The following is a 13,625-nucleotide window of genomic DNA, read 5'->3' as shown; positions in this document are numbered from 1 at the left end:
GAGGGGGTACCTAGGTACAACTGTGGGTAGACACAGACTGAGGGGTACGTAGGTACAATGGTGGGTTAACACAGACTGAGGGGATACCTAGGTACAACTGTGGGTAGACACAGACTGAGGGAGTACCTTGGTACAACTGTGGGTAGACACAGACCGAGGGGTACCTAGGTACAACTGTGGGTAGACACAGACTGAGGGGTACGTAGGTACAATGGTGGGTTAACACAGACTGAGGGGATACCTAGGTACAACTGTGGGTAGACACAGACTGAGGGAGTACCTTGGTACAACTGTGGGTAGACACAGGCTGAGGGGGTACCTAGGTACAACTGTGGGTAGACACAGACTGAGGGGGTACCTAGGTACGACTGTGGGTCAACACAGACTGAGGGGTACGTAGGTACAACTGTGGGTTAACAGAGACTGAGGGGGTACCTAGGTACAACTGTGGGGTACGTAGGTACAACTGTGGGTTAACAGAGACTGAGGGGGTACCTAGGTACAACTGTGGGTCGACACAGACTGAGGGGGTACCTAGGTACAACTGTGGGTCGACACAGACTGAGGGGGTACCTAGGTACAACTGTGGGTCAACACAGACTGAGGGGGTACCTAGGTACAACTGTGGGTAGACACAGACTGAGGGGTACGTAGGTACAATGGTGGGTTAACACAGACTGAGGAGATACCTAGGTACAACTGTGGGTAGACACAGACTGAGGGGGTACCTAGGTACAACTGTGGGTAGACACAGACTGAGGGGTTACCTAGGTACGACTATGGGTCAACACAGACTGAGGGGATACCTAGGTACAACTGTGGGTAGACACAGACTGAGGGGGTACCTAGGTACAACTGTGGGTAGACACAGACTGAGGGGTTACCTAGGTACGACTGTGGGTCAACACAGACTGAGGGGGTACCTAGGTACAACTGTGGGTAGACACAGACTGAGGGGATACCTAGGTACAACTGTGGGTAGACACAGACTGAGGGGGTACCTAGGTACAACTGTGGGTAGACACAGACTGAGGGGGTACCTAGGTACAACTGTGGGTAGACACAGACACAGACCGAGGGGGTACCTAGGTACAACTGTGGGTAGACACAGACTGAGGGGGTACCTAGGTACAACTGTGGGTAGACACAGACTGAGGGGGTACCTAGGTACAACTGTGGGTAGACACAGACTGAGGGGGTACCTAGGTACAACTGTGGGTAGACACAGACTGAGGGGGTACCTAGGTACAACTGTGGGTAGACACAGACTGAGGGGGGTACCTAGGTACAACTGTGGGTAGACACAGACTGAGGGGGTACCTAGGTACAACTGTGGGTAGACACAGACTGAGGGGGTACCTAGGTACAACTGTGGGTAGACACAGACTGAGGGGGTACCTAGGTACAACTGTGGGTAGACACAGACTGAGGGGGTACCTAGGTACAACTGTGGGTAGACACAGACTGAGGGGTACGTAGGTACAATGGTGGGTTAACACAGACTGAGGGGGTACCTAGGTACAACTGTGGGTAGACACAGACTGAGGGGGTACCTAGGTACAACTGTGGGTAGACACAGACTGAGGGGGTACCTAGGTACAACTGTGGGTAGACACAGACTGAGGGGGTACCTAGGTACAACTGTGGGTAGACACAGACTGAGGGGTACGTAGGTACAACTGTGGGTAGACACAGACTGAGGGGGTACCTAGGTACAACTGTGGGTAGACACAGACTGAGGGGGTACCTAGGTACAACTGTGGGTTGACACAGACTGAGGGGGTACCTAGGTACAACTGTGGGTAGACACAGACTGAGGGGGTACCTAGGTACAACTGTGGGTAGACACAGACTGAGGGGGTACCTAGGTACAACTGTGGGTAGACACAGACTGAGGGGGTACCTAGGTACAACTGTGGGTAGACACAGACTGAGGGGGTACCTAGGTACAACTGTGGGTAGACACAGACTGAGAGGGTACCTAGGTACAATGGTGGGTTAACACAGACTGAGGGGGTACCTAGGTACAACTGTGGGTAGACACAGACTGAGGGGTACGTAGGTACAATGGTCGGTTAACACAGACTGAGGGGGTACCTAGGTACAACTGTGGGTAGACACAGACTGAGGGGGTACCTAGGTACAACTGTGGGTAGACACAGACTGAGGGGGTACCTAGGTACAACTGTGGGTCAACACAGACTGAGGGGTACGTAGGTACAACTGTGGGTAGACACAGACTGAGGGGGTACCTAGGTACAACTGTGGGTAGACACAGACTGAGGGGGTACCTAGGTACAACTGTGGGTCAACACAGACTGAGGGGTATGTAGGTACAATGGTGGGTAGACACAGACTGAGGGGGTACCTAGGTACAACTGTGGGTAGACACAGACTGAGGGGGTACCTAGGTACAACTGTGGGCCGACACAGACTGAGGGGGTACCTAGGTACAACTGTTGGTCGACACAGACTGAGGGGGTACGTAGGTACAACGGTGGGTTAACACAGACTGAGGGGGTACCTAGGTACAACTGTGGGTAGACACAGACTGAGGGGTACGTAGGTACAACTGTGGGTAGACACAGACTGAGGGGTTACCTAGGTACAACTGTGGGTCGACACAGACTGAGGGGGTACCTAGGTACAACTGTGGGTCGACACAGACTGAGGGGTTACCTAGGTACAACTGTGGGTAGACACAGACTGAGGGGTTACCTAGGTACGACTGATTGACAAGCTCTTAACTATTATCAACAGAGGTCGGAGAGTTGACTTTGTCTTCAGCTGATTTCTCTTTGAAGGAGAAAGTTCTTGTTCTTAATGAGATGATGCTATGAAGTTTTAACAGTTCATATTCATGATAATTGGCTCAATCTTTCAAGTGATTCATGTTCTGGCATTCCGTAATCAATGGTTAATGGAGATACATGTGTCTGGAACATCTGTGATAATGTATAGCCAGTTATTTTGAGCTGGATGATATTTTAGGAAATAATAAAACATATTAAAAGAAAATTGTAAAATATTTGATTCTAGTATATAATGGCTACATCAAGAAAAACTGTACATTGTATTGCTGTTGATTTCTGAAGAACAAACATTCGGGGTGATCGATTGGTTACACCACTTTGTCATAGGCAGCCAGGGTTTGATCCAGCACGGACGTGAAAAGGTCAAGGGTCACCCACCTGATCACGTAGGTTGGGTTTTTGTGGGGCACTCTGGTTTCCTCCCATTCTAAGAACACTGGCACGCTTTCATCTGGGCCGTCAAAAGTGATTTGTATAAGCTGTATAACTTGTTTTGCAATCGATGTAAATAAATGAAGTTCATCGACATTTGCAACTAGATTGAAATACAAAAAAAACTTAATTAAAAAATAAAAATAGCCATAATATTATTCCTGCAAAAATTACAGACTACATGCATACAGTATTCCCTTGATATTCCCACTATTTTGCCTGTCTGTGCCTGCAGGATGTGGTTGGTGTTATGGAAGCTGGTATGACAAACAGTGGTGAGATATAAGGATGCTATTAATCTGTGACAGTACCCTTGGGTTTCTCTCATCTTGTCTGGCTAGAGAATTTATATGTCCATATATGATGATTAAATTGTTTTTTAAAGTACTTATATCAAGCCTCGCTTCACATAACTTGTGAATCAGTTCTTAAGTGTGACACTCTGTCATATTTGATTTGTTACCATGCACAAAATTACACATTTATAATAATTTGATCCAGACAAATATCTACAGAGGTTTGACCAATACTGAGAGGACCTTTGGCTTCTCATGTCTGAAGATAGGGATTAATATGTCTCTGTGTCAACCAAAACCTATATCCATTGACTGCACACATGAAAAATTGATGTTTTTGGACCTGAACATATACCTTATATGGAACCTGATGTCTTTTATCTACTTGATTGATTCAACATCATCCAGTACTGGTACTGTCTAGTCACACCCAGTACTGGTACTGTCAGGTTTCACCCAGTACTGGTACTGTCTGGTCACACCCAGTACTGGTACTGTCTGGTCACACCCAGTACTGGTACTGTCTGGTCACACCCAGTACTGGTACTGTCTGGTCACACCCAGTACTGGTACTGTCTGGTCACACCCAGTACTGGTACTGTCTGGTCACACCCAGTACTGGTACTGTCTGGTCACACCCAGTACTGGTACTGTCTGGTCACACCCAGTACTGGTACTGTCAGGTCACACCCAGTACTGGTACTGTCTGGTCACACCCAGTACTGGTACTGTCTGGTCACACCCAGTGCTGGTACTGTCTGGTCACACCCAGTGCTGGTACTGTCTGGTCACACTTAGTACTGGTACTGTCTGGTCACACCCAGTACTGGTACTGTCAGGCCACTACCAGTACTGGTACTGTTTGGTCACACCCAGTACTGGTACTGTCTGGTCAAACCCAGTACTGGTACTGTCAGGCCACACCCAGTACTGGTACTGTCTTGTCACACCCAGTACTGGTACTGCCAGGTACACCCAGTACTGGTACTGTCTGGTCACACCCAGTACTGGTACTGTCTGGTCACACCCAGTACTGGTACTGCCAGGTCACACCCAGTACTGGTACTGTCAGGTCACACCAAGTACTGGTACTGTCTGGTCACACCCAGTACTGGTTCTGTCTGGTCGCACCCAGTACTGGTACTGTCTGGTCACATCCAGTACTGGTACTGTCAGGTCACACTCAGTACTGGTACTGTCAGGTCACACCCAGTACTGGTACTGCCAGGTCACACCCAGTACTGGTACTGTCAGGTCACACCCAGTACTGGTACTGTCTGGTCACACCCAGTACTGGTACTGCCAGGTCACACCCAGTACTGGTACTGTCAGGCCACACCCAGTACTGGTACTGTCAGGTCACACCCAGTACTGGTACTGTCAGGCCACATCCAGTACTGGTACTGTCAGGTCACACCCAGTACTGGTACTGTCAGGCCACATCCAGTACTGGTACTGTCAGGTCACACCCAGTACTGGTACTGTCAGGCCACACCCAGTACTGGTACTGCCAGGTCACACCCAGTACTGGTACTGTCAGGTCACACCCAGAACTTGTACTGCCATGTCAAACCCAGTACTGGTACTGTCTGGTCACACCCAGTACTGGTACTGTCTGGTCACACCCAGCACTGGTACTGTCTGGTCACACCCAGTACTGGTACTGTCTGGTCACACCAAGTACTGGTACTGTCTGGTCACACCCAGTACTGGTACTGTCAGGTCACACCCAGTACTGGTACTGTCAGGCCACACCCAGTACTGGTACTGTCAGGTCACACCCAGTACTGGTACTGTCAGGCCACATCCAGTACTGGTACTGTCAGGTCACACCCAGTACTGGTACTGTCAGGCCACATCCAGTACTGGTACTGTCAGGTCACACCCAGTACTGGTACTGTCAGGCCACACCCAGTACTGGTACTGTCTGGTCACACCCAGTGCTGGTACTGTCTGACCACACCCAGTGCTGGTACTGTCAGGTCACACCCAGTGCTGGTACTGCCAGGTCACACCCAGTGCTGGTACTGTCAGGTCACACCCAGTACTGGTACTGTCAGGTCACACCCAGTACTGGTACTGTCAGGTCACACCCAGTACTGGTACTGTCAGGTCACACCCAGTACTGGTACTGTCAGGTCACACCCAGTACTAGTACTGTCAGGTCACTCCCAGTACTGGTACAGTCAGGCCACACCCAGTACTTACACCCAGTAATGGTACCGTCGGACCCAACTTAATCTTGTCACATCTATTACTACAAGTGCTACTGTCATTCAGTGTTACAGACCTCATTATATAAATATCAATATTTATTTATGCTTTATAAAGCTTTCCCTGATATGGAAATATTATATACTAACAAACTTAAAGGCGATGGGGATCGCTTAGCGGTCAATATTGTAACAAAGCACAGTTCCTGCTGTCATGGCCATTAACTTTAGCCTGGATTTGATTCACTGTAGAGCTGATTATTTTCCTTAGATGTGTTTTTTCTCTGCCCCAGTATGTATATCCAGTTAATGAGTTCAATATAACTGTTGTTCTTTAGTATGGATCAGCACCCTGCCTGTCACCAGGCTTTCCTTTGTAGAAGATGGACTATAATAGAATATGGAGACTTTGATCCTCACGCAAAACTCAATCATGCAGAGGTTTATGTAGATGTGCTTAATGTAATGGAATTTGCCAATGAATCGTGTCTGCGATTATACAATGCGCTTGTAACTCTTTTCTTGCCTTTTTTATTTTTCTTAGAAGAATTGTAACGGAAACTGTTAAAAGAAAACAAATTATTCAAACTGATTTATTCACACTTCTTGTGCATTTATTTCTTGTAATGCCCCTTGCATGATGGAGGGAGGTATTATCAGTGTTTCCCATTTCTTTCGTATCTTACAGGTGTCAGATGGACCGGAAAAATTGTCCAAAATGTTTTCAATACAGTTTTTCAAACATTTGTCCGAAATATGAAACAAAATGCAAATTGAGTTAAGATACTGGATAATTCCATTGACTGAATAGGTTCATTGATACTGTTCATGTACATGTATATTTTTGCTAAAAAAGAAATGGTGGAGGAAGACTGGCATCCCTCATAACCTCCTCCCCTGTATTTGTTCCATATATTTTTTATATTTTTTCCATTTCAGTATAAAATTACCCGTACAAGGAAGGAAAAATTAAAACCTACTGTAGCATTGATATTTCTAGCATTTTGGCTATTTTCATTTCATCATACTGATGCTGTGAATTCTTATGTGAGTTTTTTTTCCATTGCAGACCATATCCATCCCTCTGGCCACAGAGTTTAACCTCCTCGACTACACGTTCAGTGACTTCGGCCTGGACGATGACGATACTCTCAGGGCTAGTATTAGGATGTTTCTGGACCTAAATCTGGTGGAGCGTTTCCGAATCAACTACGAGGTCAGTATCCAAAATCTCTGTTGATGTATCATTTCTTTATCTCTAAATGCTAAGACCAGTATCCAAAATCTCTGTTGATGTATCATTTCTTTATCTCTAAACTCTGAGATCAGTATTCAAAATCTCTGTTGATGTATCATTTCTTTATCTCTAAATTCTGAGATCAGTATCCAAAATCTCTGTCGATGTATCATTATTTATCTCTTAACTATGAGATCAGTTTTCAAAACCTCTGTTGATGTATCATTTCTACACCTCTAAACTATGAAATCAGTATCTAAAATCTCTGTAGATGTATTATTTCTTTACCTCTAAATTATGAGGTCAGTATTTAAAATCTCCATCGGTGTATTATTTCAATACCTATTCGAGGCCAAAATCTAAAATTGCATGTACTGGTATTTGTGTATCATTGACACTGTGTATTCCTCTCTTGACACTTTTAGCTAATCCTACAGCTAAATTGAACACTATCATTACAGTGAATATTTTATATCATACTATTGTCTGTTAGTTGTAGGTATTTTATGGCTCATATTGGAAAGCAATATTCTGTTACCAAAATAAACGTTCAATGAGACAAAGCTTTCACTTCATTGACATGTCAAATTATGTCAGCATTAAGTTTTCTATCATAGTCCGTGAATGTTGCCATGGATATAACGCTTGTTTGGGATTACAAACATGTTGACATGAATGAAAAAACAAATAAGGTAATATAATACGTCAATAATTATATGAAATTGATTAGTTCTCGCTATTCTTTGTTCATGCGTCTATTTTGGTATATTTTGTATAGAACTCTTTCATCGAAAAAGATATTTTACTCATATGACAATGATTTTGTCATTCGGTTGATAGTTGTTTTTAAAGGGTGCAGCAATTAGAACACAAATTGATGACATGAAGCCAATTAAATTTTTATGACTGCTCATGTACAGTACATGTTGATAAATGTTTTATATCTAATTGATTTGGTCTCAGTGTGTTTATGTCATGCGTATTTGTTTTGCAGGTTTTATGTCGATGGCTGATGAGCGTGAAGAAAAACTATCGAAATGTTACATATCACAACTGGAGGCATGCGTTCAATGTATCGCAAACAATGTTTTGTATGCTTAAGGTAGGTAGAGTTATTCCTCTTTTTGGGCTTTGAATTATAATTAATTGTTAACCCACCACCCCTGCAAAATCGCAATGAACTGTTCCAGTTTTTTAATAAGAAGAGTTCAAATATGTCTCCATGGGTGAATGAGTTAATTGTAGTTAATTAACTGGTTTGTGGAATCCAAAATTGTTATTGATTATTGTAATATTTTTACATTTCGTTTTTTAAAACTAAAACTAGGTGAATAAAGCTTTTGTCTGGTTAATTGAAACATACTTTACCTTCATTATATTGAAAACATACTTATTTTAGCAGTTGTTATACTTTAGCGGTTTTAATGCTGTCTTTGAAGTGCGAACTCATGCACATGTACAGTGCTAAACTTTGTAAAAGGTTATTTCTAGTATTGAACCACTAAATTGTGCTAATTTAAATTACAGGGACCTGGCATGATTCTTTTTAACTAACAGTATACATATATATATATCATAGTATAACATGTATATGTATACTGTTGGTTAAAAATTTTCTTGCCAGGTCCCTGTGATTCATATCCATGCTAATAAATCATAATTGATATTTTTTCACTTTTGTGCTAAAATTTGACTCACTAAAATAAGTACATTTATAGTAATTTTCGCTCCATGTAAATACAGATACTGTTTAGCCAATAAAATTTGCAGGGATGATATTTTTGCAATTTTGCGAGATTGTGTTCTTATGCTGCAAAAACTCATTTCGCAAAATGATAATTAAAGTGTAATGGTAAATAATATATATTTCTTATAGTTAGATGAGAAAAATTTTAAATGATGAAAATATAGTTATCTTGTTTTATATTTAACCAGCTGTATACTGCTTCAAAAAATTACTATTTCAAGAAGAAAACAATCTTTTTTATTTCTATTTAGAAGGGACAGATGGACAATGTTTTCACAGATAAGGAGAGATTAGCTTTAATGGTGGGCTGTCTCTGCCATGACCTAGATCATCGAGGAACAAACAACCAGTTTCAGAAAGAGTAAGTTCTGATTTATAATACTGTATACATGGAAATTCACGCGAAGGAGAAATGTGCGCTAATTACGCAATGGATGTTTTAGCACGAAAATGTTCTCCCACACATATTCTTTTTGTATGGCGTGTGAAATTAGAACCATACTATTATTGCCTTCTATCCATTCTTTCTAAGACTTTTGTTTCATCCCTATATATCTGTATTCCAGGTCTATGTCTCCACTGGCAGACCTGTACTCGACTTCGACTCTAGAACATCACCATTTTGACCAGTGTATAATGATACTCAGTACCAAGGTGAGTAGAACTATCGTATTTTGCTGCAGTAAAAGTCACAGCTTTTTTCCTTGAAAATCGGGAGTGTGACCTGTACTGTATGGTACATACATAACACCTAGTACTAGTGATGAACTATGTTTGTTGCACAAAGAAGGAATTCAAAAACTAAAAACATAATATACCTTATTTGCCATAATTAGCACTCAGGATACTTAAAAATTGTAAAACAATGTCTAATCTATTGGATGAGGCATTTATAGAACTCAACAATTTCTCCAGAAATGGGAGGGCGCTTATAGGAGTAGGGGTGCTAATTAAGGCAAATACAGTAAAGATGTAGTAGTTGTTTTATCACCTGATCTGAAAAGTGGACAAGCATATATAATTATAAGTTGCTAGTTGCCTTAAATTTGTGAATGATATTTGATTTGGCCAAAAATATACTTTAGGGAAGGGAAACAAAGCTCTTGGCTCTGACTTCCTTTGGGCATCAGAGGTGGGGCCCAATAGGGGCATATATATAGATATAGTTTTCAGCATGGATTGTAATAAAATTTGGCCAGAAATATCCTTGGGAGAATTTGGGAACAGGGTTTGCATAAATCTTGGCTCTGACGCCCATGTGGCAGAATGAATGGGTTCCAAAAGGGAAATTAGAGGTAAATCTTTATTGATGATACACTGAACCTGTATGCAGAACATTACAGGGCATAATAAACAATGTGATTGAAACATGTTGAGATTAATTACACACACTTACCACATGCATTCACTTCCAGGGAAATGATATTTTATCCAATCTGAAACAAAACGAATATGAAGAAGTGATCAACTTACTGGAGGCAGCAATATTATCAACAGACTTGGCCCTCTACTTCAAGTAAGTATTTTGTATTTGCATATTACAGAGTTATCTGCCCTTGTGGGTAAGTATTGATTGTGATGTCATGTATTTCCAAGCATTACGTCATACTTTTCAGAAAAAATGATGTGAATTTTGCGTACAAAATAATGACGTCATAAAGCATACCTACTTGCAAGGGAGGTAACTCTGTAATATACAAGGACGGAATACCATGTTAGATACAAACTTTTAAAACCAATACAGGGGTTTTAAGATCCCAAAATGACGTTGGTAAAGTACAATTTACCATTGATTAGTCCCACCTTCTTGTTGTCATAAAAGCTATGTCAAAATATGACATATTAAAATCTTTCTGTAAAATGCTGAGGACTATATGGGAATAATGATTTCGCAGGACAAATAAGATCTGTAAAATATTTAGAAATTATAGAATCATGTATACCCTGAAAGCCAAATTGAGGAAATTTTTACCCACATCAATAGCCGGCTATACAGTATAGCTTTATTTTCTCTGAAACATTTTGTCCTTATTTTATAAACATCTTTATCTTTTATCAGATTCAGAGGGACTTTTTTTGACCTGGTTGATAGTGGCAAGGCAGATTGGAGTTCTAGAGATGACAGAGATCTCCTAAGGTAGAGTATCTCCATGGTTACGATCACATGACACTATGGAAACTCAGTGACTGAAAAGGAATTTACATGAAAGCAAAACTTTAGGTTTAGCAAAGTTATACATCAGAATAATCTCAGTAAAAGTGTGTGAAATAAATAATATGTATTGAAAATATACTAAAGACGAAAATAATTACATACAAGATGTATGTTCAATCACAAAAGTGTTTAATTCATGGAAAATTGGCTGAATGAAGCGTGGTTGTTTACAATTGTAACTCAATGGCGGACTGATTTATATATCGATTTTCGGCCAAATTATTATCAAGAAATTAATAATAAAAACGTCAAAAATTGTAAAATATCAAACAAGAAATTATATTATAGAAATATCATGAATGTGCAAGAAATATCAGCATATCATTTATTGTTAAACTTTCGTATAGCATGAGACAATCCTTTCTAAAAGGTCATATATTCAACTCATTTCATGCACAGTACGACTACTGAATAAAGAATTGATGCTCTGATACCTTTTCCTTGAAGAAAACTAATATGGCATATTATCAACCTGGTTAAAACTGCATTGATAATGAAAATATCATCATCTGAAACAATTCTTCAGACTTTTCTAGAGTAATAATGCTATCTAGACATATTAATGATTTAATTAGTCATTTGTTAGGAGCAATACGTAAAATAGTCCTACGTACATTTATTCATGACCTTGTATGATAGTTATAGACTTTGAATAATATTTGATATAGCATTGAATGACCTTGGATGATTTTAAATGACCTTGGCCGACCTTGAGTGTCCTTGGAAGATTGTAAATAACAAAAACAATCCTGGCTGCATGACCTTGAGTGACCTTGGATAATTTCAAATGACAGTAAATGACTTTGGATGATGGTAAATGACCTTGATTGACCTTGAATGGCTTTAGATGATTGTAAGTGACCTTGGTTGACCTTGAATGACCTTGGGTGATTGTAAGTGATGATAAAGAACTTTGTTGACTCATTGGATGATCTTGAATTCCAGGTCTATGATGATGACAGCCTCAGATGTGTCGGCCATCACCAAACCTTGGGAGGTCCAGTTAGCGGTCAGTAATAAAATCATTAATCATGATGGATGCCATCGGTATACTAATCAAGCATGATAGCACTTCATGTTTAATTAGCATTTGTCCAGTTGGCATATATATCAAACATAACTAATTTCAAATAGAAGCAGAAGCTTTTATTTACATTTGCTCATGGCTTTTTAAGGCCATTCAAAGGTATTTTACTCCTATAATAAATGAACATGCCATTATTATCAGAATCACAGCTGCCCTTTCAGCAGCCATCTTCTATAATTGTCGCTATGATAATTATGACATCACAGTTATAATGATGTCATAAGTCATTAGAGCATTACTGTCTATTGTCTTTGACAAGGTTAAATAAGCGAGTTGCAGTATAAATATGAAGTGTATGATTACAATTATATCTATAGAGAAGTTTCTATGGTGTATTAAAGAACAATTAAAATTGCCAATTTATCATTAAAGTATTATAACAATAGCTAATGTTTTGTTTCAGGTTGCTGATCTCATAGCCAATGAATTCTTTGAACAAGGGGATATGGAGAAAGCCCAGTTCAAGATCAAACCTATGGTAAAATGTCTATCTTATATAGGGTTAATTTTTAGCTTGCCTTTCAAAGAAAGAGGATGGTTATGAAATCAATGTTTAACAGGAGTGTTGCCATGGTAAATAGATAAATGTTTTCTGTATTGTTTGGTTAAAAAATATGCTATTATGTCTCTGCATGTTACAGAGTTAGCTCCCTTTTGGTTAGGTATCCATTGTGACGTCATTATTTTGGTAGTGAAATTCACATAATATTTTCCGAAAATAATAGACATCAATTGTTAGCTGAAATCAGCTTATTCTGGCGCGTTTTTATGACATTTTGCTCGCAAACGTATGACTTCACAATCAATACCTACCGGCAAGGGAAGATAACTCTGTAATATGCAAACGCATAATTGTTAGAATAGCATACGCAATATAAAATCCCTTGCGGTATTCGGATGATTTGATTGACAGCTGATGACCCGTCAATTCTTTGTAAGATATAAACAATAGAGGATATTACATAAATTTATTGAATATCATTCTGGTTATTACTCATTGGAAATAAATATAGCATGGTATGTATTGGTCTATAAAAATAATCATAATTTATAAAAATAAAAAACGGTTCAAACATTTTGTTTTCCAGGATATGATGGATAGGGACAAAAAAGACCGTCTGCCAGACATGCAAGTCAACTTTATTGATGTGATTTGTATGCCAATCTACAAGGTAAATACAACCTTTAGGTACAATTTACCTATAATATTCAACATTTGCATACACACTGGAAGCACCAAAGACCATACAAGGAACTAATACAATTTAAACCTGTCTGTAAAGACCATACCAGGGACTAATACAGTCAAACCTGTCTATAAAGACCACCAAAGGGACTAATACAGTCAAACCTGTCTATAAAGATCATACAAGGGATTAATACAGTCAAGCCTGTCTATAACGACCACCCAAGGGACAGAGGGGGGAATGGTCTTTATACACAGGTCGCAAGAAAAGTGGTCCTATTAGACAGGTAGTCTTATTACGAAGGTGGTTAATAAAGCAGGTTTGACTGTAATTCTATCCCTACTATATTCAGGCTAATTTGTCACATGTGGCTCCTCATTTAAAGCCCTTGTTATTTT

The 13,625-nt window shown here is 40.3% G+C and overlaps 1 protein-coding gene across 2 annotated transcripts in view; it reads left to right on the top strand.

Annotated features, from left to right (window-relative positions):
• LOC138323543 (dual 3',5'-cyclic-AMP and -GMP phosphodiesterase 11-like) overlaps positions 1-13,625 on the top strand; it is an 80,509-nt gene that overhangs the window by 61,369 nt on the left and 5,515 nt on the right. For both annotated transcript variants that reach the window (XM_069268214.1, XM_069268215.1), the window contains 9 exons: positions 6,824-6,970; positions 7,986-8,093; positions 8,990-9,099; positions 9,305-9,392; positions 10,154-10,254; positions 10,798-10,875; positions 11,899-11,962; positions 12,444-12,518; positions 13,129-13,212. In XM_069268214.1, the coding sequence (XP_069124315.1) occupies positions 6,824-6,970; positions 7,986-8,093; positions 8,990-9,099; positions 9,305-9,392; positions 10,154-10,254; positions 10,798-10,875; positions 11,899-11,962; positions 12,444-12,518; positions 13,129-13,212 (855 nt within the window). The remainder of the gene's footprint in view (positions 1-6,823; positions 6,971-7,985; positions 8,094-8,989; positions 9,100-9,304; positions 9,393-10,153; positions 10,255-10,797; positions 10,876-11,898; positions 11,963-12,443; positions 12,519-13,128; positions 13,213-13,625) is intronic.

This window comes from Argopecten irradians, chromosome 5 (assembly GCF_041381155.1).
Source record: "Argopecten irradians isolate NY chromosome 5, Ai_NY, whole genome shotgun sequence".
NCBI lineage: Eukaryota > Metazoa > Mollusca > Bivalvia > Pectinida > Pectinidae > Argopecten > Argopecten irradians.
The sequence above is the reverse complement of the archived record's forward strand: the minus strand, read 5'-3'. Positions and strand labels throughout refer to the sequence as shown.